This window comes from Gossypium arboreum, chromosome 12 (genome assembly GCF_025698485.1).
Source record: "Gossypium arboreum isolate Shixiya-1 chromosome 12, ASM2569848v2, whole genome shotgun sequence".
Lineage (NCBI taxonomy): Eukaryota > Viridiplantae > Streptophyta > Magnoliopsida > Malvales > Malvaceae > Gossypium > Gossypium arboreum.
The window spans coordinates 102,197,347-102,222,266 of NC_069081.1; the positions used below are offsets into that span (position 1 = coordinate 102,197,347).

The 24,920-nt window shown below is 30.5% G+C and overlaps 1 protein-coding gene and 1 long non-coding RNA gene across 2 annotated transcripts; one reads left to right on the forward strand and one right to left on the reverse strand.

Annotated features, from left to right (window-relative positions):
- Positions 1-12,564: 12,564 nt before the first annotated feature.
- LOC108478210 (uncharacterized) lies at positions 12,565-13,835 on the forward strand. Its single transcript, XM_017780643.2, has 2 exons — positions 12,565-13,312; positions 13,487-13,835. Exons 1-2 carry the CDS (start codon positions 13,081-13,083, stop codon positions 13,669-13,671), a joined length of 417 nt encoding a protein of 138 aa, XP_017636132.1. The 5' UTR covers positions 12,565-13,080; the 3' UTR covers positions 13,672-13,835.
- A 6,618-nt stretch (positions 13,836-20,453) lies between these two features.
- Positions 20,454-21,320, reverse strand: LOC128285749 (uncharacterized). Its single transcript, XR_008276297.1, has 2 exons — positions 21,147-21,320; positions 20,454-20,712 (listed from the first exon to the last, which is right to left on the reverse strand). It is a non-coding gene; the product is annotated as an uncharacterized LOC128285749 (long non-coding RNA).
- Positions 21,321-24,920: the final 3,600 nt, after the last annotated feature.

Here is a 24,920-nt window from a genome sequence, read left to right on the forward strand (position 1 = left end):
TCGCTGAGCTAGAATCGAGCTGGAATAAGCTCAAGTGAGCTAATCCGAGCTAGATTAAACTTGGTGAGCTCGAAGTGAACTGAAGTCGGCTTGCACAAAGGTGCAAGGAGTCTTTATAGAGTTGGCCCGAACTACTCCCTTATCGTCAAGCTCGTTTTCATCCCAAATTTGAAGAATCAATGCTAAAACAGCTTCTCGAAATAGCTTAGTTCGGGCTCGAGTCATTGGGCCTTTGGGCAGCTTGATGAGTTCCTTGCCCAAGCTCGATGAACTCCCAGGCGTGCTTACATCACTTACCGTCGACATTAGCTATGTATAGTCACAAAGCATATAACACTATCAAATTCCATCCAATTCACAATCAAATATCAAATCATGCATTTTTTTAATTTATTCAATTTAGTCCCTAAACTTGGGACAAACATAACTTTCGATCTAAAACTTCAGATTAAAATCTAATTTCACTTTAATTCACTAAGGATCTTATACTTTCTATTCCTACCACAATTTCATAAAATATTTTCATTTTGTTCAATTTGGGCCCTAATGTAACAAAGCTTACAATCAAGCTTGTTAAGGTTTACAATTTAGTCTTTTTTTTACATTCTAAGTTTAATTTCTAATAATTTCACACATAATTCATCCAATTCTCAACAATGGTAAATTATCAAAATCTCACCAATTGAACAAGTTGATACATGGGTTAACTTAATCTAGATTCCATGATAAAAAATCTACAAAAAATTAAAAAAAATAGCTAGGGACTTACTTGAAATGTTGCTCGAATATCAATAGGTTTTCAAAGCTTTCTTCTTCAACCCTTTAATGGTGCATGGTAGAAACTTGGAGAACATGATGTCTTCTCCATTAATTTTTTTCTTATATAGTATGATTTAGTTTTAATTAAACATAATTAATTAGTTTATTCTTAATTAATTAAACTCTAGTATTTAATTTACTTAATCTAATGGCATCCACCATCATATCTCACTATCATATATTTAATTTGGTTTATTTATCATTTTGATCCTTTAGATAATTACTATCCAAGTCCCCAAGCCTTTTCTTAATTAAAAATCTATAGCAATTAAACTTTTACAATTTAGTCCCTGAGCCTTAATTAACCACATTTTCAGCTAAATTACTTAACCAAAATTTTAATATATCAATATAATGACTCCATCGATATCCTTATGTAGTATTTACAGACTCGATTTATACAAACAAGATTTTGAAATCGCAATTCTCGACACCACTGGAAATCGGGTCGTTACAGGTAAGTTAAAGTTCACCATATAACTGTCCTTGCAATTTTGCTTCAACCAATGTCTAAAAGATAAGGAGAAAAATTTTATTTATCTTTATATAACATGAAGAGCTAACCATAATTCTTTAGCAGCCAAGGATTCACAAAAAATATGATCGAGAAACTCCATGACAAATCCACACACTACACAAATACATTATCAGTTAAAGACGTTCTCATGCGTACTTGGTTCATATTCAAGCAATTAAAATAAGACAACGAAATGAAGAATCTAACTCGTTTAGGGTAATTCATGTTCATATCCAGTCTACTCGTAACTCTATACATGATGGTTCTTCAAGCTTCACTAGCGTAATGTATGCTAATCCACCGAGTATTTGCCATCATTTTCCACGCCCCAACAAGTATTTGAAGTATTTTGGTGACCTGCAATTAGTAACAACACCACAACAATTTCAAGACTAACACTACTCGATAACTCACTAGAAATTGATTTTAAGTTCCATTGTCCATCATTGTTAATGTAGTCCGCAATCATAGCATTTCTCTACTCAACTTCTAAGTGCATCAATTGCTTACAAAGAAGGCCTTTTTCCAACCCACCAATCTCGCCAAGAATTATTACATTTTCCATTCGCTACTTTCCACTTACAATATTGAGCCAAAACATTTTGAGTTTTCAAGAGACCTCACCAATGTGTCAAAGCATTTGCCTTCAGTTTGGCTTCCATAAAAGAGGTGCTGTGCATGTATTTCTATATTAAAACTTGACACAAAAGAGCATCATGGTTCATATGTATATGCTAACTAGCCTTGGCATGCATAGCTTCTTGCTTTCCTTAACCCTGAGCTGATTATCCTCTTTATATTGCATACTTGGTTCCAGTTCACTACATGGTTGTGAACCACTTCAGTGGAGCCTCCCTATAAGAATCAGAATTAAGATGATCTAACTGGTCACAAATTGAAAATCGTAAGAGAGCATATTTTATCACATAAAAGGGAATAACACAAGCAATAGATTGAATTAAAACTTTCCTTCTAGTCAATGATAATACTTTTCTTTTCCATTCCCTAAGTTTTTTCATAAGTTGATCCACAAGATGTGTATAATTTGTTTTAGATAATCTCTTATGGATTAATAAAACCTCGCTCCTCAAGTCATCCATTAGAGGGATACAACACAAGGCACTCAAATTGGCTACTATAACCTTATTTATATTAGGCGTGATGCGAAAAGTTTAGACTTCTCCAAATTAATAGTTAACCCCGAAGCCAAATTGAATTCTTGTAAACAAGAATGAATTACCCAAGCTTGATATGCATAAGCAAAAATTAAATGTGACAACGTCAGGCCTTGTCTGGATTAAAAGGTTGCCATTGATAACACGTTTCCCGTTCAAGGACCTTATGAGAAAGTTTTTCCATAACAAGGATGAAAGATACGATAATAGTGGTCTGCATTGATGCAAACCCCTTTGTGGTGTAAATTTTTGATCATTCTATATAGTAGATATTTTGCTAGAATGAGCGCAAAACATAACGAAGTCAATTGTATTCTACAGTAATTTGAAGCTACCAAAACCAATCTCAGAAAGCCCCAATATATGCTACTGTAAGCCTTGTGGATGTCAAATTTAAGAATCATTTGCACCTTTTTGTCCTTGCATCCACATAATTAAATGAACCGCCTCATGTGATTTTCGTGTGTACTTCAACCTGTCAAAAAACTATTTTGAAACAACCCTTCCACCCGTTGTAAGATAGGTCATAATCCATGAACCAACACCTTAAAAAGCACCTTATAGGAAGTGCTAAACAAAGTGATTAGGCAAGAAATATTTATTCTATCAGCATTAGACACTTTTCGAATAAGAACTAGAAATACCTTTTACAATGACTTGATAAATCTGTCTTCTTTAAGTCCCTTTGAACAAAATCTAAGAATGTACCATTGACCATATCCTAGTGTCTTTAAAGAAAAATCAATTGTACCCCTTTAGGACTTGTATCTTTCAACGCTTTCATAAAAAACAAAGCTTATACTTTCTTTTCAATATTGACATTTGTAGTCATGCTAATCTGATCCTCTTCTAATATTGTTCAACGAAACCTATTATAATTATTATGCAAGGCCCCAACATATTTTTCTTGAAAGAGTTGGTCAAAGAAGCCCATCACATGTTTATGAGTTGTTGCTTGATCCGTAACCCATGGATCCTCAAAGAAAAAGCCAATCAACCTGCTCCTATTTCTATGATGAGTGTTGTCAGATGAAAAAGTTTTGTATTTCTTTCTCGACGTACAATTTAGTCTTATTGTGATTTCTATAACCATAAGAGCTCTTCTTGGACCAGAACCTGTTAGTACTCAGCACTTGACTTCACTTCCAGTTGTTGGAAGAACTAAGAAAATAGATTAAAAAAGAAAAGAAGAAGGGTTTAACATCATGTAAGGTTCAAATGATTATTTTTTTTTTCCATTTGAAAATATCGTCAAAACTAGTTTATTCGCAAACCTTCTACCATTTTTGTCACCCCATCACTTGCACTTTCCATCGAATCAATTACAATGGTTATTGAAATATCTCACCCTTATACAATTACGCCTAAATTTATTTTTTAGGTGACTTTCTAAACAAATTATATTTTTTAATGATGGAATAAGGAATTTATGCGATTGAAAATTCCAATAGAATACGATGCAAATTTGAGAAAGCACCTAATTTTAGCATTTACTGGATGCTTTGGTGCTAATTAGATAAGGCACCTACACCAATGTAAAACAAATTATTTAGTTTGGATACGTGGAGATATTTTCTCAACTATAATTTTCTTTTCTTTTTGCGAACAATATTCAATTTATTAAATATTAGATTGTTTCATTTAATTTGAAATAATTCATTACAATTTTTAAAATGGATTAAATTGGTGGCTACTGTATTTAGTCCAAAAATTTATTATTATTTGGGGATGAAATCGTGCCAATTCACTATTAATGTTTTATTTCTTAAAATTGGTTTATGAAGCCAGAAATTCGGCAACTTGGTTTAACAATACCATGGGTTCATCGCAATTGGGTGACGGAACTGCTAAACCAGGACTTACAGGCTTTTGTTAGAGGCCCAACTTTAAACAATCTTTTTTTTCAAAACTTTCTAAAACTTATCCATTTTTGGTAGAAAAATAACTATATTTTTCGTACAAAATTTATGGCTAACATTTACGTTTAACTTAATCTCTATACTTTTTTTTTTTAGTTATAAGTCAATTAGGCATCAACTCAGTTAGAAAAATTGTAAAAATATCCATCCGTAATTAAATTAAATTATACTATTTGAGAGCACTTTAATCTTTTTAACTTTTTAAAAACTAATAAAAATTACAAATTGTGGGATACGATTTCGTGTTATTTACATCACCAAAACATTAATTTTACTACTAAACTAAAACTTTATCTTAATATAATGTTTACATTTTAATTGTATTATGCATATAATATTACCTCCATCAATTGTATGTCTTTACTTACTATTATTAAAGTCATTAACGAGTTAGTGTCACGAGTCAACCGGATACCAATTCAGTTAGAGAAATCATGAAAATATCCTTCCGTAATTAAAATAAATTATATTATTCGATAGTACTCAGTCTTTTAAAAAACAATAAAAAATCTATATGTGGTGGAATTTGAACCCATATTATTTACTTCAATTAAACATTAATTTTACCACTAAACTAAAACTCTATCTTAATATAATATTTACATTTTAACGGTATTATATATACAATATTACCTCCATGATCAATTGTATATCTATACTTGCTATTATTTAAGCCACTCACTAAGTTGATATGAGTCAACCAAGCATCAACTTTGGTTAGGAAAATTACAAAACTATTATTCCATATTTAAAATAAATTATTTTATTCGATAGTACTTTAGTCCTTTTAATTTTTTTTTAAAAATTCAATAAAATTTTGTTTGTAGTGGTATTTGAATTTATGCTATTTACTTCAATAAAATATTAATTTTACCAAGAAGCTAAAATTTTATTTTAATATGATATTTACATTTTAATTATAGTATGCATACAATATTACCCCATCAATTGTATATATATACTGTTATTTGAGCTCCTAACGAGTTGGTGTAATTAGTTAACCGACACCAACTTGATTAGAGAATTTATGAAATTATCTTTCCATAATTAAAATAAATTGTACTATTCAATTGTACTTTAGTCTTTTTATTTAAAAAATCAATAAAAATTTACCCATGGTGAAATTTGAACTCGTAATATTTACTTGAATAAAACACTAATTTTATCACTAAAGTAAGACTTGATTTTACATACTATTTACATTTTGATTGCATTATGCATACGATATTACCTCCATCAATTGTATATCTATTTTACTAAATTAGTGTCACAAATCAATAGGACATCCGCTCTGAAAATTTACAAAAATGACTATTTATAATTAAAAATATAAAAATAATAAATAATAAAAGTTTTCACTTTTGGAGAGGGATGTTGGATTATACGCAACACCCTTTTTGTATAAAATCTTGTTTATTTATTTTATTATTGGTGTGGCACACTCCTCCGTATACAACACTACACTGTAAATTATTGTAAAAAAATATGTGATTTTGATGGTTGTTGAGGATTTGGTTTTGGCTCTTCATCTGTTGGTGTTCTAATCGGTCTAGCGGTGGCATGCATGTTAGGACAACCACATCTCTAGTGCACTCTTCTCTATCTCCCTCTAGTTTGCTGCGCCAAAATTGGCTATTAGGGTTTTTTTGGTTAGGCTTAGGCCTTATGCTTTATTGATGTATCTTTTTGAGCCTTAGACCCTTTATGCTATAACTGGTCTTTTTCAATGAATGTTTTGAATAAAAAATGTAATATTTTGCATAAAACTGTTATACATTTTGATCTATTAATTATAGTTTAAATATTAGTCAATATCTTTTTTTAACTTAAATTAATCGGAGAAAATACAATAAAATTTAAAATTAAGAAAGGGTAAAAGACACTTACCCTTAGGTTTAGAGTAAATAAAATATACCTACCCGTTTGGAAAATGCCCACTTACCCCATTGATATTATTTATTTATGTATTTTCTATTTCGTTTATTCACTTTTTCAGTTTTAATTACAAAATAATGGAAATTTAATTACATATTAAAGTGTTATAAAATTAAATGTATTTGACTTTTTCATAAAAAATATATTTGACTTCAATTAAAATTAAGTATTTTACATTTATATTTAATTCAGTTATATATTGAATTTCGATAAATTGAATTAGAGTGGGTTCAACTCTTACTATATTCATATTTTTATTTTTAAAATTAAAAAATATATCCTTAAATAATATAACTTATTTTAAATACGAAAATATATTTTAGTAATTTTTTAATTGAGTTGGTGCCTGATTGACTTGTAATACCAACTCAATTTAAGTTTAAACAATAGTATAAATTAAGAATTTAGGGTGTATTTTTACGTGATATAACAACTATAAGAAAGTGTAGTAATCGATGCAAAGTCAAAAAAATTTTGAATGAGTGAAATTAAGTTGTATATTTTTATGATAGTAAAAATATAATTTTATTACTTTAATAGTCTATATTTTTATAATTTTAAATGATTAAATTAAAATTTTATCATTTGGGGAAAAGTACTGATTTACCATTGTTAATTTAATTTAAATTTGTACAAATTATAAAGAGGTTAAATAACATTTATTTTAAGAAGGACCAAGACCCTTGTCAGTTCCTTTAATTTTACCCTTGATAGTGATTACACCCTCTTTTTAGGTACATTTATTTGCGGTTGGTATAAAAATAACAGTGGCGGTAAAATTAAATATTATAATAATATTATGACATGAGACAAAAAGTAAGCTAAACGCACTCTACTACAACCCACCACCCATCCAAATCCATTCTTAATTTGTTTGAAATATACTAACAAATTAAAATTTTCAAACAAAAGCAGGCTATTTTATCCATTTGACCCAAAAAATAATATTTATAAAAATGATCCTAGTTTAAAAACATTCACCCAAATGACCTAAAACGAACAATAAAATTAGGTTATGGGAAATAGATGGCCGACACTACTATTTTTTTCTATTAAAAAAAAAATTTTGGGGGTTTTGGACACTAGATAGCAGACACCCATATATTTTTTTTTCAAAAAAAAAATTTGGGGTGCTGCCACACCAATGGCCGACTTCCTTTTATCTGATTAAAAAAATATTTTTTTGGGGTGTAGTGCCAACCAACAAATGGCCAAAATCACCCAACAAAAAAGATTGGGAATATTGCAACATAATCACTCATTGTTTCCCCATCTTTTTTATTTCCCAAGTTTAATTACATATTTTATATTTTAAAACATTATTGAACTACTTATCATGTTTTTTAATTATTATTGCATCACACATTATTATTAAATTTAAAATTAATTTAAAATATATTGAACTACATATTTTATAATTTTTTAAAATAAAACAATAATTTAGCTATCCAAATATAATATAAATGTACGTAGTTGAATATATTTTAAATTAATTTTTAAATTTAATAGATATATAAATATCCAAATATAATAAAATGTATAATTAAGAGAATTACATCAAATCCAATTATTAAATTGTGTCTCAATTATTTCAATTATTTAATTTTAAAATATGGATATTTTAATTTATATGTAGTAAAGAGGGTTTTTACCCAACTGGGTTAAAAAAAATTTAAAACACCAAAATAGGGTGTCAGATACATTATTTACGAAAATGGGTTTTTTTTGGGTCGAGTCTACCTGACAGGTGCGACCCATTTTTTAATAATAATATATATATATATATTAAATATTATTATTTTATTATATTTTAATAATTTTTAAATTTTTAAAATCCAATGGGGTCAAAACCGGGTCGTGCCAAACCCGGAGGCGCGACGCGACCATTCTCGCCTTCTGCAGGGGCGCGATTGCCCTGCAGCCTGCCACGTGTCCCTACCCCCCTTATGCCACCTGTAGAGACTTGGAAAGAGAGAAAAAATAAATAAATTTTGAAATGGGGGACCATATAAGCACCGGTCCCCCAATTTTGTGAAGGCAGCAGCAGAGAGAGAAAAGAAGAAGAAGAAGAAGAAGAAGAAGAAGAAGAAAGAAGAAGAAAAAAATGTTAGTATTTTTTTATAATTATTTTAAGATTAAAATGTTAGTAGTTTAGTGTTATGTGATAATTTTTAGTGTTTGTAATTATTTTAAAATTAAAAAAAGTATATTTCTAAAAAAGTAAAATATTAGTAATTTAAGAGTGTTATGTAATTATTGTGCTTGAATATAGTTTATTATTTGCTAATTTTTGTTTTTGTTTTAATACTACTTGTCAAGTCTTGCTTTATTTGTTTTTAATTTAAACTTTTTTGTTGAATTTTCAAGTCCATGATTTTTGTTTTACTTGTATCGACACCTATTTTGGTGTTTTAATTTTTTAACCTAGTTGGGTAAAAACCCCATTATTTTGCCATTGATGCTCGATTTTGATAGCTTGATGGCAGCCTCCCTTTAAATAAATATATAAAAAAATATCAATATTTTGCCGTTGTTGTCCATTTCGGATTTACTTGGAATCAATGTTTTTGTATTTTATTTTAAAAAACTTTACTAGCATTCACTTTATTGTTAACAAAAAGTGAGAAATACAATGACTAATACATTCTAAAAATAAAATAAAAATTTATACTTATGTAAAATGTATAAACTTGAAGTTAATCCTTTCAAATATTCTTAAATTATAATTTAATTTAATTTCAAACTTTTAAAATTAATTAAATTTACCTATGTAACGTGTTAAAAAATAATTCTTTTAAATTTTATAAAAATTTAATCAAAACTTAAGGAAAAATAAAATATTTTTAAGAGTAAAATAGACTATTAATAAATTATGCTTATATTTTAACTTGTATAAAATACATAACAAGGAATTAATATATATTAAAGAATTAAACACATTAATATAAATGATATGTTAAAATGCATTTGGCTTTATGATTGGAAGTAATGTAGTACTTTGCGGTTGAATAGATGCATAATTGACTAGTTGAAAGTGAGTATATGAGAAATAAGTTGCTTTGAATATGGAAAGATGTTGAATAAACGATCTAAAGAGAGTAAGAAATAGAATTAAATAATTCTAAAGAGAGTAAGAAATTTTAATGTAATTTTGATATAATGTAATTTTATAATTTTTATTTATTTGATAATTTTAATTGCAGATTTGCAAAGAAATGGGTTCGTTGATTGATAATGAAAATAAAGGTCACATATCGAGTAACATTAATGAGATGGTAATGAAAATTTTATTTGATAGTCACATTATTTGTTGAATGAAATTATATTGTATTAACCATTTTGTAAATATAATAATGTCAGGTCGAGTACCGCGTATTGAGGGGTCGTATTTATAGTGTAGGGTTTCAGCCGGATGAACACGTAATACCGTTCTTAGAGTTAACGGGGTTCAGATCAGCAGCATTGATTCGGACTTTTGATCTGCGATATGACTTAATTTCTGCCTTAGTCGAGCGATGGCATCCGGAGACGCACACATTTCATTTGTTGTGCGGGGAGTGTACCATCACTTTAGAGGACGTTGCAGTACAACTGGGGCTCCCCATCGACGGGAACTTGGTCACGGGCGTAAGTTCGATCTCGAGGCCGGCTCGCCTTTGCTATGAGTTACTTGGACGCTCCCCAAGTGAGGGGAAATTTGCCACCTTGCGGTTTTCATGGCTAAAAGCCAATTTTGAGCATTTGCCCAATACTGCCACTGAATTGGAGGTTATGCAGGCCGCTCGAGGTTACATTATGCACCTTATAGGAGGTGTACTCGTGCTGGATTCACACGGCAGTGAGGTCAGTTTGATGTACCTACCGCTACTGTCTAATTTGCATAACACGCGTTCATACAGTTGGGGGTTCGTAGTGTTAGCCACGTTGTACCGCGAACTTTGTCGGACGACAGATTCTTCTACGATGGACATTGGTGGATGCCTCATACTGCTGCAGTCGTGGGCACTTTATCAGATGCCATTCTTGGCATCCATTAGTCACTAGCCATATATATTTCCACTTGTTAATAGGTGATGAATCTTTACGCGTTATAGCAATTAATTGAATTTGTTGGGTTATATTGTTCTAACAATTTGTTTCCGTGGATGGAGCACGAATCCGGGTATCGAGAGGTCATACATGGTTCCGATATACCGTCTGATGATCGAGAATCATTCTGGGGAGGAGGTAGGTTTTTCCAATATCAATTTAATTTTATTATTTTTATCTCACTCAACTCGCGTTAATATGAAAATGTTATTAACTGTGCAGTTCATTTGGATGTCGTATTCTGTTCCTAAGATTATGACCGTTATTCCCTCGCATGCCTACGTCCACTCAAACTTATTGTGCATTAGCGCACCCCTTATCCATTTTCAGACGGTGGAGTGGTATCATGGTGATCGAGTACTCCGGCAGTACGGTTGTGTACAATATATCCCAACACAACCAGTACGATTGCCTACAAAGCTCCATGGCATGACTAGGAGGAGGATGCATTGGGCAGATTAGGGAGATGTGCATGAAGAGTATGTTACGATGTGGAACAACCGGTTTGGTAAGATACCTCCGATGGATCGTTGTTTGGATCTGCGGCCCTCGACACAGTACCTACAGTGGTACTATGAGAAGGGGAAACCATTTTTATTTGGTGGGCGGTCGATGGTAGTCCCCCCTCATACGACACGGATTGGGCAATATTTTCCAGATCCGCATCATGCACAAGCTCCGGATCCAGACCCAGAGCAGGAGCCGGAGGCAGTGCCGGACCTAGAACGGGGGCCAGAGCAGGAGCTACACTCCGGGAGTAGTTCTTATCATCCAGATTTGGGGGCCGATGACTATTTCCTGGGATCTTCAGCCGAGAGATATTATTCAGATTTTGATATCTTCAGCCCACTGCCACATCTGTACTCTACTCCTTCCAGCTCATATCCACCACCATACTCTACTCTTCCCGGCCCATATCCAGCGCCGTTCTCTACTCCACCCGGCTCGAGTTCATCAGTGGCATGTGAGACGTTCTCTACACCCCTACATATGGATGAAGAGAACGTTGATCGTCGTAGTCGCCCACAACGTGAACGTCGAGCTCCACAAAGATATATCCCTAGAACCACACCATCAAACCATCAATTTTAAGGGGTTTTGTAATATATTGAAAGGATAAGGTTATTTTTTACCCATTTTCACAACTTGTCGTTTCCAATCTGCGTTCTTATAATCTCGATGTATACAGTAAACGGATCTCCATGGCACACCAGAACGCCTAATGGTGCAACTCGTATTTTTTCCAATAAAATTTATTAAATTAATAATACTAAAAATTATTAGACTTAATTTTAAAAATATTAAAAATCTAAGCATAAAAATAATAAATTATCAGAATTATTAAAATAATAATATTAAAATTATTAAACTTAATTTCAAAATTATTAAAAATTTAAGCATAAAAATAATAAATTAATAACATTATTAAAATAATAATATTAAAAATTATTAAACATAATTTCAGAATTATTCAAATAATAATATTAAAAATTATGAAACTTAATTTCAAAATTATTAAAAATTTTAAGTATAAAAATAATAAATTAATAACATTATTAAAATAATAATATTAAATAATTATTAAACTTAATAAAATTTTTTTCTTTTCTCTCTTTGCAGGTGGTATGGAAAAGTGCAGGGCCGGGCGGTGGGGGGCAGGGACACGTGGCAGGCTGCAGGGCAGTCGCGCCCGTGCAGCAGGAGCGAATGGTCGCGCCTCTGGGTCTAGATCGACCCGATTTTGACCCGATTGAATTTTAAAAATTTAAAAATTATTAAAATATAATAAAATTATAATATTTAAATATATATATTATTAAAAAAATGAGTCACGCATGTCAAGTAGACTCGACCCAAAAAACAACCATTTTCGTAAATAGTATATCTGATACCCTATTTTAATGTTTTAAATTTTTTTTAACTCAGTTGGGTAAAAAACCTTAGTAAAGAAGTTTACCGAAAATAGAAACAAACTAAAACTAAAAGAAGGTTAATGAGGAGCCACGTGTCATGCAATGTATGAAGGGGTTGGTGGGCGTAAATTAGCAGCCCCTAGTCCCAAAATCGAATTCTAGATTTCTAATATATTGGTACCAAAATCAGAACTTTTTGGGGGGTCATAAAAATCACAGCCATTAATGCGCCCTCCTTCTTTTCTTATATAAATATCCTCTCAAAACTCTCAAAAGACTCAATAGCCTGTCTCTTCTTTTTCCTAACCCCGCAAATTCCCTTCCTTTTTCACCAATTCTGCAACACCCGGAACTTGTTTGTCTTTTTCTTCTTTATTTTTTTAGATTCAAGACGAATTTTTGTGAATGGTGGAAACAATTCGGATTTCTAGTAATTTCATGCTCTCCCTTTGTAAATCGAGGGCGAGCACCCTTTTCTCCGTTTCTGCAGTCTCTGTTTTCGCATTTGGTTCTTGTAAAGCTGGCTGGTATTACCGCTGCCTTGGCCTTGACCCACAAATCCCTTGCAATCTCCGCCCATAACCCAGATTTCTTTAAAATCTAAGAAAAACAAAATAAACCCATTGTTTCTGTTTTTCTTTTTTGTTTTTTTCAAATCTAGGTTTTTTGGTGAAATATCCGCTCATTTGATTGTTTTATTTTGATTAAAAAAAATGGTGCTTTACAAGCAGAAGAAGAGCCAGGGTCCTAAGGGCAACAGGCTGTTGGTTAGCATCACTGTTTTGGGAAGTGCTGGGCCGATCCGTTTCGTTGTTAACGAAGAAGAGCTGGTTTCTTCTGTTATCGATACTGCTTTGAAAGCCTATGCTCGTGAAGGTCGGCGCCCGGTTCTGGGATCCGCTATCAGTGATTTCTTCCTTTATTGCCCCAGTGCTGGATCAGATGGTAAGTCGATTGAGATCCCTCTTGATCTATCTCATGAAATTTCGTCATTAATTTCACTTCAATCATACGAATGAAAGTTTCCCTCTATTTTTTTGGTGAAGTTGTACAAGTCAAAATCACCGGGTTTCTAATTAATATAACTCATGTTGTTGGGTTATTGTATTGTAATTGCAGCACTGAATCCATGGGAGACAATTGGATCACAAGGGGCAAGGAATTTCATTTTGTGCAGGAAGCCAAGCAATGAGAAAATGGAAGATGATGGAAGATCAGCAAACTCAATTACTGGGAAAGGAAGTGGGAATTGGAAGGCATGGATCAACAAATCACTCAATCTTAAGATTTCTTCCCATTATTAGATAATTCTCATACCCTTTATCATCGTGTGGTTCTTGGGCTAGCTTTACTTTCAAGCTAAGGACCTGTACAATGGATATGACCATGTTAGAATCTTGGTTATCATCCATGGGATGTTTATTCAGGAATAAAATCAAGCTGTTATTCGGTGTTTTTGCTTTGAAAAGTGTTGCATTCTGTTTGAAACCAATATTCCAATTTTTGAGTTGAGTTGTTTACTCGTTGATTACGATTTGAGATTTTAGATAGAGGTTTCAGCAAGGAAGATCAATCTATTTCAAATTCTTATCTAATCATATAAAATACATATTCAATATTCAAATCCAATTAGGGGTAATCAATGGTGGGTTCTGTAATAGTCTGATCTAGACCCTAATCGGAACGGTAATTTCAATACTACGAATTCGAGTCAGAAAAATATTTAAATATTTTTTTTGTGTTTATTATATATGAATTTGCATGTGTGAAAATTTCGTATAAAAATTTGATTGTTTGTGTGCTTAATTTGATAAAAAGTTTTAATTGTATAAGTTGAAAATTCAATAGTCTAAATTATAAAGGTTGAATTGATAATGACTTTTTAATACGGAGTGTGTATATTGCAAATAATCCTTTATTTTAGTTATGGTCGAATATACCCATAATGTATGTGTTTATGATATTATTTTATTAAGGTTAAATAAGTAAAATATGTTAAATGTTAACATATAATAATAATAATAATAATAATAATAATAATAATAATAAAAGAAAGCCATGCATATTACTTTGTTCTTGCCGAAACTTGAGAAAGAAAGAAAGAAATAATAGCTTAGTGTATTCGGCACTTTGGAAGTTTAATTCAAGGTTAGTTTTTGTTCGGTTTTTAATGATTTTTACATTTTTGAGATCGTTGTTTCGAATATTACTCGATTCATGTTTGAATTTTTTATTTTGGTGAATATTTTGGTGTTATGACATTAATGAATATTTGTGTTTTGTGATGTTTGATGATGAAATATTAAAAATATATTTTAAATTAACATACTTTGTATTGAAGTTTTTGATGACTTTGAGTTATTAGGATAAAATTGCAAAAATAATAAATTTAGGGACTAAAATATGAAATATATGGACTAGTACGAGTATGTTGAAAATTCGACTCAATTATGTTTTTGTGAGTTTTGGTGTATTTTGTGTTTTGTGCAATTCGGACTAAATAGTAAAAATATGAAATATCAGGGGTAAAATGATAATTTGACCATTTATGTGTTGTTGGATTAAATTGAATGAAATTGTGTTTAAATGAGGTTAATTTGAAATTATATAGATCAAGAACAAAGGAAATCGGACTTGGATCGGGGAAAAACAAAAATAGTTGAATAGTCGATTCGTAACGCCCGTCGATATCCGAGGTAAGTCTTTAAGTAATTAAGCATGGTTTATTTTGAACATAGAATGATTTACTATGATGATTCGAATTTTATAATGTATTAGTTTGATAGCCGAATAAGATCTGTCAATGAATTAATGTGATTAAGTTGTATTTGAATGATATCAAAACTTTAGAAAATGTGTATGTGATGCATGAAATATTATACAATATGATATATGTGAAATGTTGTGGAATGATTATATGTTTGTGATGTTCGGGTTTTGAGCCTAGCAAGCCTTGTGCTGGTGACTTTGTTCGGGCTTCGTGCCTAGTAGGCTTAGTGCCGGTGAATGAATTTCAGACCTTGGGTCTAGCAGGCCTTGTGCCGGTGTTGAATCAGGCTTATGCCTAGCAGGTTTTATACCGGTGAATTGTTCTCAAGTTTATGATTACAAGAGTTTAAGATATTGTGAATATTGAACAAGTGAAATTAAGCTATAAAACATTGTATATGTTCTACCAAACAGGTAAGTACAAGTAAGCTTATATCAAACTTGAGTATTCGGTTACATGTGAATTTATATTGAACATGTGTATTTGGTTGCATGTGAGTTTATATTGAGTTTATATATATACATTTAATACATGTGAGGTTATATCATTACAGGGAAATAAGGCGTTTAATTAAAAACGCCGCAAAAAACTGAACAAAAGCAGTGTTTTTGGCCAAAACGCCACTAAAACTTATCAATAGCGGCGTTTTTAGCCCAAATGCCACTAAAAACTGATCAATAGCGGCGTTTTTGGCCAAGTGCCACTAAAAACTGATCAATTGCGGCGTTTTTAGCCCAAACGCCACTAAAAACTTATGAATAGCAGCGTTTTTGGCCAAACGCCACTAAAAACTGATTAATAGCGGCGTTTTTGGCCCAAACGCCACTAAAAACTGATCAAGAGCTGCATTTTTTGCCTAAACGCCACTAAAACCTGATCAATAGTAGCGTTTTTACATAAAATGCCACTAAAAACTGAGCAACAGCAGCGTTTTTGGTCCAAACGCCACTAAAACTGATCAATAGCGGTGTTTTTGGTCCAAACGCCGCAAAAAGTTGAGCAACCATTTTTGAGTAGGGTAACCGACACTCGTTTTAATTTGATCTGATTTAATTTTCATATTATTTTCTTATTTTCGTTTTGAATTTGATTTAATTATTTTGGTATTTGAAACTAACTTTATAAAAAATATAAACTACACTATTCATCACTTAGCTATGAGAAAGTTTCATTTTAGTTACTTAATTATGAAAAGTTACAAATTGATAATTAAACTATTTAGAAGTTTTCGTTTAAGTTACCAAGCTGTTAAAATCAACGTTGTATGGCTTTCTGTAAACCTTTAAATCTTAAACATTAAACCCTAAACCCTAAATTCTAAATCATAAACCATAAACACTAATCCATAAACTCTAAAACCCTAAACCCTCTAAAAAAATCATATGGATGTTGATGTGTATATACATAGATATTAATGTAAAAGCTTATGTTTATAATATATTGTGGAAGCAGTACTTAATATTGATTAAATTTATTTTTGGGTTTAGGGTTTAATATTTAATGTTTAAGGCCTATGGTTTAAGGTTTAATGGTAGAATATATTTTAAGTTTATGGTTTAGGGTTCAATGGTATAGTATGTTAAGTTTATGGTGTGGGCCGAGTTTGTTATCTTGGGTTTAGGGTATAGTGTTTTAAATTAGTTTGTTATTTGGGGTTTGGTACTGTTTTAAAGTGTTTAGGGTTTAGGGTCTTAATGTTCAAGGTTTTAAGGGTTAGTGTTAGGGTTTAAGGGTTAATTGATTAAATGATGTTCTGGTTGAATCTAGGTTTTGGAGTCCTCGGAGTGTGGTTTAATTAAATACTTGATCTCATGTTTATACATATATTTATGATGTATATATGTTTATATTCCCAGATAATTACGCAAGATTTAGTATTATACGAAATTTGATGAGGTGGTTCATAAAATTATTGAATACGAAATGTTAACATGAAATTCTTAAACTTGAATCAATTTTAAAAATAAAATAAAATAAAATTAGTATTTTTATTTTTAAATTAAATTCTAATTATAAAATTAGTGCACACTTTAAAATTTATAGCCTCATGATTAAATATTGAATTTGAATTTATAATTTCAAAATCTAAAAATAATATGTGTTTAATAAGGTATCAATTTCCAGTATTACAAGATGCTATAACTTTCTTTGCATGTAATGGACTCTCGAAATTAAACTCGTCTTACTTTAATTTTAAGATGCAGATAATAATGATCTCTTAAAAAATTTTTTAAAATTTTATTTTATGAAAGGTAATTTTATAAGTATTGGCCACACCAAGTTAAAAATATTTTAATAAAACCCAATGTTTTAAAAATTTTCATTTTTTCTCAAGGTTGTTAAGTTCATTTTTATCAAAATGGTTTTGAATATATATTTTTTATTTCAATTCATTTCATGTTTTAAATAATTATTAGAAATTATTTTAAATTGATTTACCTAAAATTTAAATATTAAATATTTAAATAATAATTATTCAATATAATTAAAATTTTTCAAATTAGATATATTGTTTGAAAGAAAACAAAATTAGTTTAAAAGGAATTTAAGAAATAATGAAACTATTAAAATTCATTGCTATCAAATGCATTAGTGGTGTTTTTGTCAAAAACGCCGCAAAAAAATTTCAATTAAGCCAAAACGTCGTTGCTTTATGATATGTCTCCACATGCTAAAGATAGAGAATTAGTGGCGCTTTTGTAAAAACGCCGTAAAAGATTAAGATTTAGCGACGCTTTTGTAAAACGCCACTAAATGTTTAATTAAAACGACGTCGTTTCAAGTGTGATTTAGTGACGTCATTATCTTTAGCATAACGGCGCCGTTTTTGTTTCATCCTTTTCATCCCCAATGCATACCCGAAACCCCTAAATTTCCCCACATCAAAATTTCCTTCTCCCCTAAATCAAAATTGCCCCTAAACCCTAAATTTTCCTTAAATCAAACCCATTTGTCATCTCCCTTTCTGTTTTCGTTCCATAGGTTTCATTTCATTTCGGTTTCAAATCAAACCCGAAGCTCCTTGTTTCATTTTGCTTTCATTTCTATTATTTTTATGTTACTAAAGAACAGGGCTTTAATGTTATAGAAACCACTTCCAAATTTCATTTGTTTGCTTTACCCTCTGTCTATCACATTGTTGTTTGGTTTGGTGTATTTGCTTGTTTTGAGAGTGCTCATGGCTGATGTTAATCACCATAAACATGGTACTTTAAGGTATGTATTTGTTAATCTTCATGTTATCTCATTTGGGTTTTTCTTTTTTTATTTGATTGGTGGCAGATGAGTTCTTTGTTTTCCACTTCATGTTAAATCATTTGGGTTTTTTGTGCTTTTTTTCTAAACTTTTTTTCATTTTCCTGATGTTTACTGAAATCTAGCGTCTTGTTTGTTTTTTTTTTTCTTCATGTTGTTTCATTTGGGTATGTTATTTCATATGGGTATGTTATAGAGAAGATTGTTCCATAACCCGAGTTCCTGCTACTATTTTTTAAGAGAAGCGTATTTGTTTAGAGACTTTTTGCGATCGGCTTGTATGTAATCTGGGTTGTATGTATTACTTAACTTACTGGGAAGTGTTGGATCTGCAAATTTGATATGTAAATAGAAACTACATTTTATAGACATCACTTTGTTTTGGGCATGCAGGTTAGTTGATAAACATGGAAGCCATGTCATTCATTTTTAATGAAAGAAAATATATACATCTACAGATAATCTCTTCCCTAACTCATTTTGCTTTGTTAAATTATTTAAAAGATAAACAGTCAAAATTAGCAAAGATGATTAATTTCCTCTTGCAACTTAATTAAGTTTTTAAATAATTTAATTAAAGTTAAATTGAGTTAAGGAAGGGATTGTCTATGAATGTGTATTTTAATATTTTTATCTCTTTAAAAATAGATGACATAATTTTTATTTTGTCACTTGTGGGTTTCAGCTTACCAATTTTGTGGATTTTCTTTGTCCTTTCTCTTTTGGATTAAATCTGGTTTAGAGCTACTCTCCTTCGTGCTTTAGTAGTTGTCATAGGTATGATGATGGTTTCCATGTTGGCTTGTATTTTATTTTGTGTCATCCTAAGGAATTAATTTTAAGCATCAGTAATAAGAAAATGAAAATTTTGTTCCCAAAACTGACAAAAGCATGAAGCTCAGTATTATAAATTATACTAAATTATAGATAGGATCAGTAATGGCTTTCGCACCTGTTTCCTACTATATTGTAGGAAGTCTCGTCTGGTCAAAAAGTTGGACGCCTTCAGCTTTTTGAGATTACGCATAGGAAGAAAGATGGATCTCCTATGATATCCGAAGCTGGAGAATTTATGGTATATTTACTTAATAAAATTTGATTTATTATAAATATTTATAATGTTTAATTATAATGGTTTAATTCGTCATTAGTAGTTTTAAATAATGTTAAGCTATGTTGTATTCCTTTTTATTATATATTCCGTTTCTAACTCTTTAATTGATTTTTTAAGAGAAACTAAAGGAAAAGAAGGCGGAGTATGAAGTGATTGCTTCGACTGATAGTTCTGTTAATCTTGAGAACATTGATAATAGAATTATCACTGAAGTTTTGGGTCCCGAAAGGTACGGTCGGGTTCAATTTCAAGGATCCGTGTTACCCAGACCCAATATTTTGGATCCACTCCCAAGAATACATGCCTTTCGAGTCAAGCTCAAGTCAAGTTCGAGAGGTTAAGAGACCAGATAGCTCGGATGCAAGCGAACACGGTTGAGCAAATTGCCAAGGTTCAAAAAAAATATGAAGAACTCCAGCAAAAACTTAGAGCAGAGGCAGCAGAGAGAGGAGGCAATGGCAGCAATGATGGCGCAGAAACAGGCGAGAGTAATACGATGAGTCTGCGCCTACGACTTCAAAGATATGATGCGAGATGTTTTAGCAATGCAAAAAAGCCGCCATCTTAGACATTAGTTTTCTCGTTGTAAGAATGTTTTTAACATTGTTATATTTAACATTATTGTAATAATATTTTGAGTTATACTTTATTTATTAATTACATTATATATCTTTCGTTAAATTTGAAGTATCATTTAGAATTAATGTTTTGGTTGTATTTTTTATGTTAAATTTGCTATTTTTGGTTGGATTTAATGCAGGAAGGGTTGGTACTGGTGAAGAACGGGCATTGCAAATCTGCCAAAATTAGCGGCGTTTGTGGTAAAAGCGCCGCTAAAAACCATCACTTTTAGCGACGCTTTTCCCACAAACGCCGCAAATTTTTGCAGCCTTTCCTATAGCGGCTGTAACTGGCCCAATTTACCGGCCCGTTATAAACCAAAAAAATCATGATAAAACCAAATAAAATATAGAGTCCAATTTTAAACAGTCCCTTAACAGCTCAGTTACAAAACCCAATTACGTTGACCCGATACGGCCCAAAAAAAAAACCTAAAACCTAGCCCAAAATTACACGGCCCGACAAGCCCAAAAACGTTAAACACTCAGAACCCTAGGGCTTCTACTAGGCGCCGCAGTAGCCACCAAGCAGCCCTTCGTCCTCACCGCCAGCGCAGCACCGTACGACCACCTAGTGCCTCCGTACCTGCGAACCAATGCAAACACAACAACAAAAAAAGAAAAATAGGAAAAAAAAGATTGTATTTTTCTTTATTGTATTTTTCTTATTTGGCTATAAAGCCATTTTTCATTTTCGATTGTAAGGGGGATTACAGATGCATATTGGAATACAAAAAATCAATTAAAATTAGCAGAAGGTTGCGTTTTTTTTTTTTAGTTTATCTTGCTTTCGTTTGATTTCAAGGGTGGATTTACTTTGTTTGATTTCAAGGGTGGATTTACTTTGTGATTGCAAAAAAAATATAAACGGAGGTATTGAAATGCTTTTCGTTTTCATAGATCGATCCCTCTTATTTTCTAAAATAGATTTCAAATGATTTTCATCTAGATCTTTTTTATCTTCTTCTATTTTTGTTAATGTATAAAAATAAAGAGAGGAGGGAAAGGGAATACGCTTACCAGGCCTGCGTGCGCGCTGTAAGCCACCAGAAGTGGAGATGGTCCGGCGGCAACATGAGGTTTGGGTGAAACCCTAGCAGAGAAGGTTAAGAAGTTAAAGTTTTTTTTTTAAAACAAAAGGTTTTGTTATAAAAAAAATTAAATAATAAGGAAAGATTAAGGAAAATTTGAAGCGCCACCATGGGGGAAAGAGCCTGCGCATTGACCCAGTGCGCATTTCCACCCTAAATGGGTAATTTTCATGGCCAGTCCCTATTATTTGTGCAACTTTTAATTTAACCCTATTCTGTTTCTTTTATTTTTTCCTTGAAATTTGCGCACCACTTCACTTTAGTCCACTCTTGGGTGCTGTTTTTTTGGGTTAGGAACATTTCGTTTTTAGTCCTCGCACATTCACGCGCATTGCACTTTGGTCTTTATTTCTATTTTACTTGTTTATTTTATTTATTAATTATCCCTTTAGTCTGATTTTATTTCAATTGAGTTTTTTCCTTTCACTTAAATTTGTATAGTTCATTATTTTTTAATTCATTTAGCATTCATCTTTTAATTTTTTTATATATATACATTTTAAATTACTTTGATAATTTACTTTGTTTTTTATTTTTGTTTAAATTATAAAACTATTATTTTAAAATTACCTTGTAAATCATATTGCTTCTAAAATTTTGTATAATATTTAATTTAAATTAATCTTACATTAATACATATATGATTTATGACAAAATTCGCTTATTTTATATACATTATTAGTTCCATGTTATTTTACATATATAATTTCTTTTAAATCTATTTATTTGTATTTCCTTTCAAATTTATTACGTATATAGTTTATTCTTTAAAAAATATGTTTTATTATTTCTTTGTTATTTAAGATTATTTCATGTATATATTGTTTTATTATATATTGATTTTTATTTTGTCATGTATATTGTTTATTCTCTATTTTTATTATATCTTCATTATATATTGTTTACATTGATTTTTATTATTGTATGTATATCATCACCTTTAAATAGATATGTTTTGTTTTTAAAATATTTTGTATGTTATTTGCTCCAAATTTCTTCTCGCTACAATATTTATTTTAATCTTCATTTACATATTCTTAGTTTTATTTTATATATGTAAATCATTTCAAATCCTAGCATGCATTATTCATTTGTAAGTTTTTCATATAGTTTTTAAATTGTTTTGCAGCTCTTAGTGTCCATATTTACTTTGTATATTATGTGTATGCTTTTATCTTTCATATTATTTTTCTATATTATTATCGTATATTGTTTATTCATTTTTTTGTATTATTAAATCAATTGTTGTTCACCCATGCTTGTAAATTTTGTTGTTTTAAATTAATTGTTTGTTTGATTTGATTGATTAAATAAGGTTATGTTATCTGCACTAATCAAATATTGTACGTTATTCATGCATATTAACCCATATTCATTACTTCTTTTCCTCTTGATTTACAAAATGTTGTTTCGTGGTTTTTAACTCTTTGAAATCAATTATTCCATTTTATTTCCAATAAGATCAATGTGTTTCGAAATAATTTACAACCGTTTATTTAAATTCCTTGTTAAAAGCAAGGCAATATGCAATATTTGGAAATTCGAGAAATCGTGCCCTATCGTGCTGGGTTTTGATTTTTTTTGGACTAAATATCTGGATATCCTTTTATAATTTTTAACCTAAAAGCTTTTGGAAGTCAAGAATTAATCGTGGTTTCGAAGGTATATAGGATCGTATCCTATCGTGCTGGATGTGATGCTGAATTCTTTTGAATCAAGAGAATCTTGACGTCCAATTTGAGTCATTCAAATGTTTTAAAAGAAATCGTGTTTCAAAACATTTTTAAAGACATAAGGACATTATTTAATCAATATGGTACCGATTTTGGGCGTAGCGGGGGTGCTAATCCTTCCTCGTACGTAATTGACTCCCGAACCCTTTTTCTCGAATTTCGTAGGTCAAAATTGATTTTGTAATACAATAAAATGTTTTATTAGGTGACCCGATTACACCTAAATAAAAAAGGATTGGTGGCGACTCCACATTTCGTTTTAAAAGTCGATCCCGTTTTTTCTTCAAATCAAAAAATGATTTCGACAGCGGCGTTTTTTGTGGCGCTTGTGAAAACGCCGCAAATAGCTAAAGAAAGCACCGCTAAAAGTCTATTTTCTTGTAGTGTATTGAATTCGTAAATTCGATCATATGTGTTGATTTATGGAGTTTAAATATTAGGTTATTGTGATAATATAATGTATCTTTCGAATTTGGATATATAGGTAAGTATTTATATGGTATTATATTTGATCTTGAATATTCGGCCAAGGTAAATTATTTGAGTTAAAGTATATCTTTGATGGTACATTTCGGCTTGTATAAAATGTTTTGATCATTCATTTAAGCTATTTAATTTACTTAAAGCTTACTAAACTAAGTTAGCTTACTCTGTATGTTTTGTTATTCTGTTTTATAGATTTTGGTTGTAAGTTATGAGCTCGGGGATCGTGATCGAAGTCATCCACACTATCGTCAACTTTCAGTATTTTTAAAAGTTCATCTTCGAACTTTTGGCATGTATAGGCTAATTCGTATTTTGTTCGACCTTGAATATGTATAACTTTAGCCATGCGAAAATGGTTTAATTTCTATGATAAATTCGTTCATACTTGGATATAGTTTGAGCTTACTTTTAGTTAATATGTTATATATTATATGTGAATGAAATATGTGATATATGTGGTATGTTTGAAAATGGTTTATTGATGTTAGATTTGAAAGTGGGTTGATGTAAAGATCATATATATATAAATTTCATGATATAATTATTTGTTTGGTTTAGGTTTTTGGTTTGGATAAAAATATTTGAATGATGAGTTTAGAATATGTAACTTATAAGAGGTTTATACATGATTTCATGTGAGAATGTATATTTGTTTGTGATGTAATAAAGTTGAAAGGAATATGATGATAAGGATTTGTCTATTCGGTTAATGAGATGAAAATTTACCAAATGAATAGTGTTTTGTATAATAATATGTTTGGTAATGGTTTATTTTGTTTTGATTATAATGTTAAGCATGTTTAATGTAAAATTGATAATGCATAGTATAAGACACGCATATATTCGAATATGCATAGGTTATTTTAGTTCGGTTTGCATGGAAAATGTATGAGTTTTATATTTGGTTATGAGGTTAAATAATGATTAATTATTAAGATTATTTTGTTTAATAAGGCTTGTAAATGAAACATTGATAAATGACTATTTGAATAGTGATTTTATGTAATAGTTCACCATGGAAACTATATGCATTTTTGCAAAATGATAATTATGTGTACATATATATATGTATGTTTGTGAATTTGAATGATGATTTGAATATATATAAAGAAAGTATTTGTGTATGTAAATATATATATTTGCTAATGAATAAATGATTCATGATAATACTCTATGTTTAAATTTGTAAAAGTTCAGGATTATGTTTTTGTACTGTAATGCCACGTAACCCTAGTTCGGCGACGGATACGGGTTAGGGGTTTTACAGGTTCATTATTAATTGAAATAAAATTATTTTAAAAAATTCAAAAACAGACTATAAAAATTAATTTATTTTATTTTATTAAAAATTGAAATAAAATTATTTAAAATATACTAATTAACATATTTATTATTAAGAAGATTAAATTTAAAAATAAATCATTTTTTAAAAATCAATTATTATATTCGGTACTTAAATCTACTAATTTATTATAAATTTAATA

What these genes read in the sequence shown, in the direction of transcription:
- LOC108478210 (XM_017780643.2), top strand. Translation starts at nt 13,081, where the DNA reads ATGGTGCTTTACAAGCAGAAGAAGAGCCAGGGTCCTAAGGGCAACAGG. An exon ending in CCCCAGTGCTGGATCAGATG is followed by an intron (nt 13,313 to 13,486) that starts GTAAGTCGATTG and finishes TTGTAATTGCAG; the next exon opens with CACTGAATCCATGGGAGACA.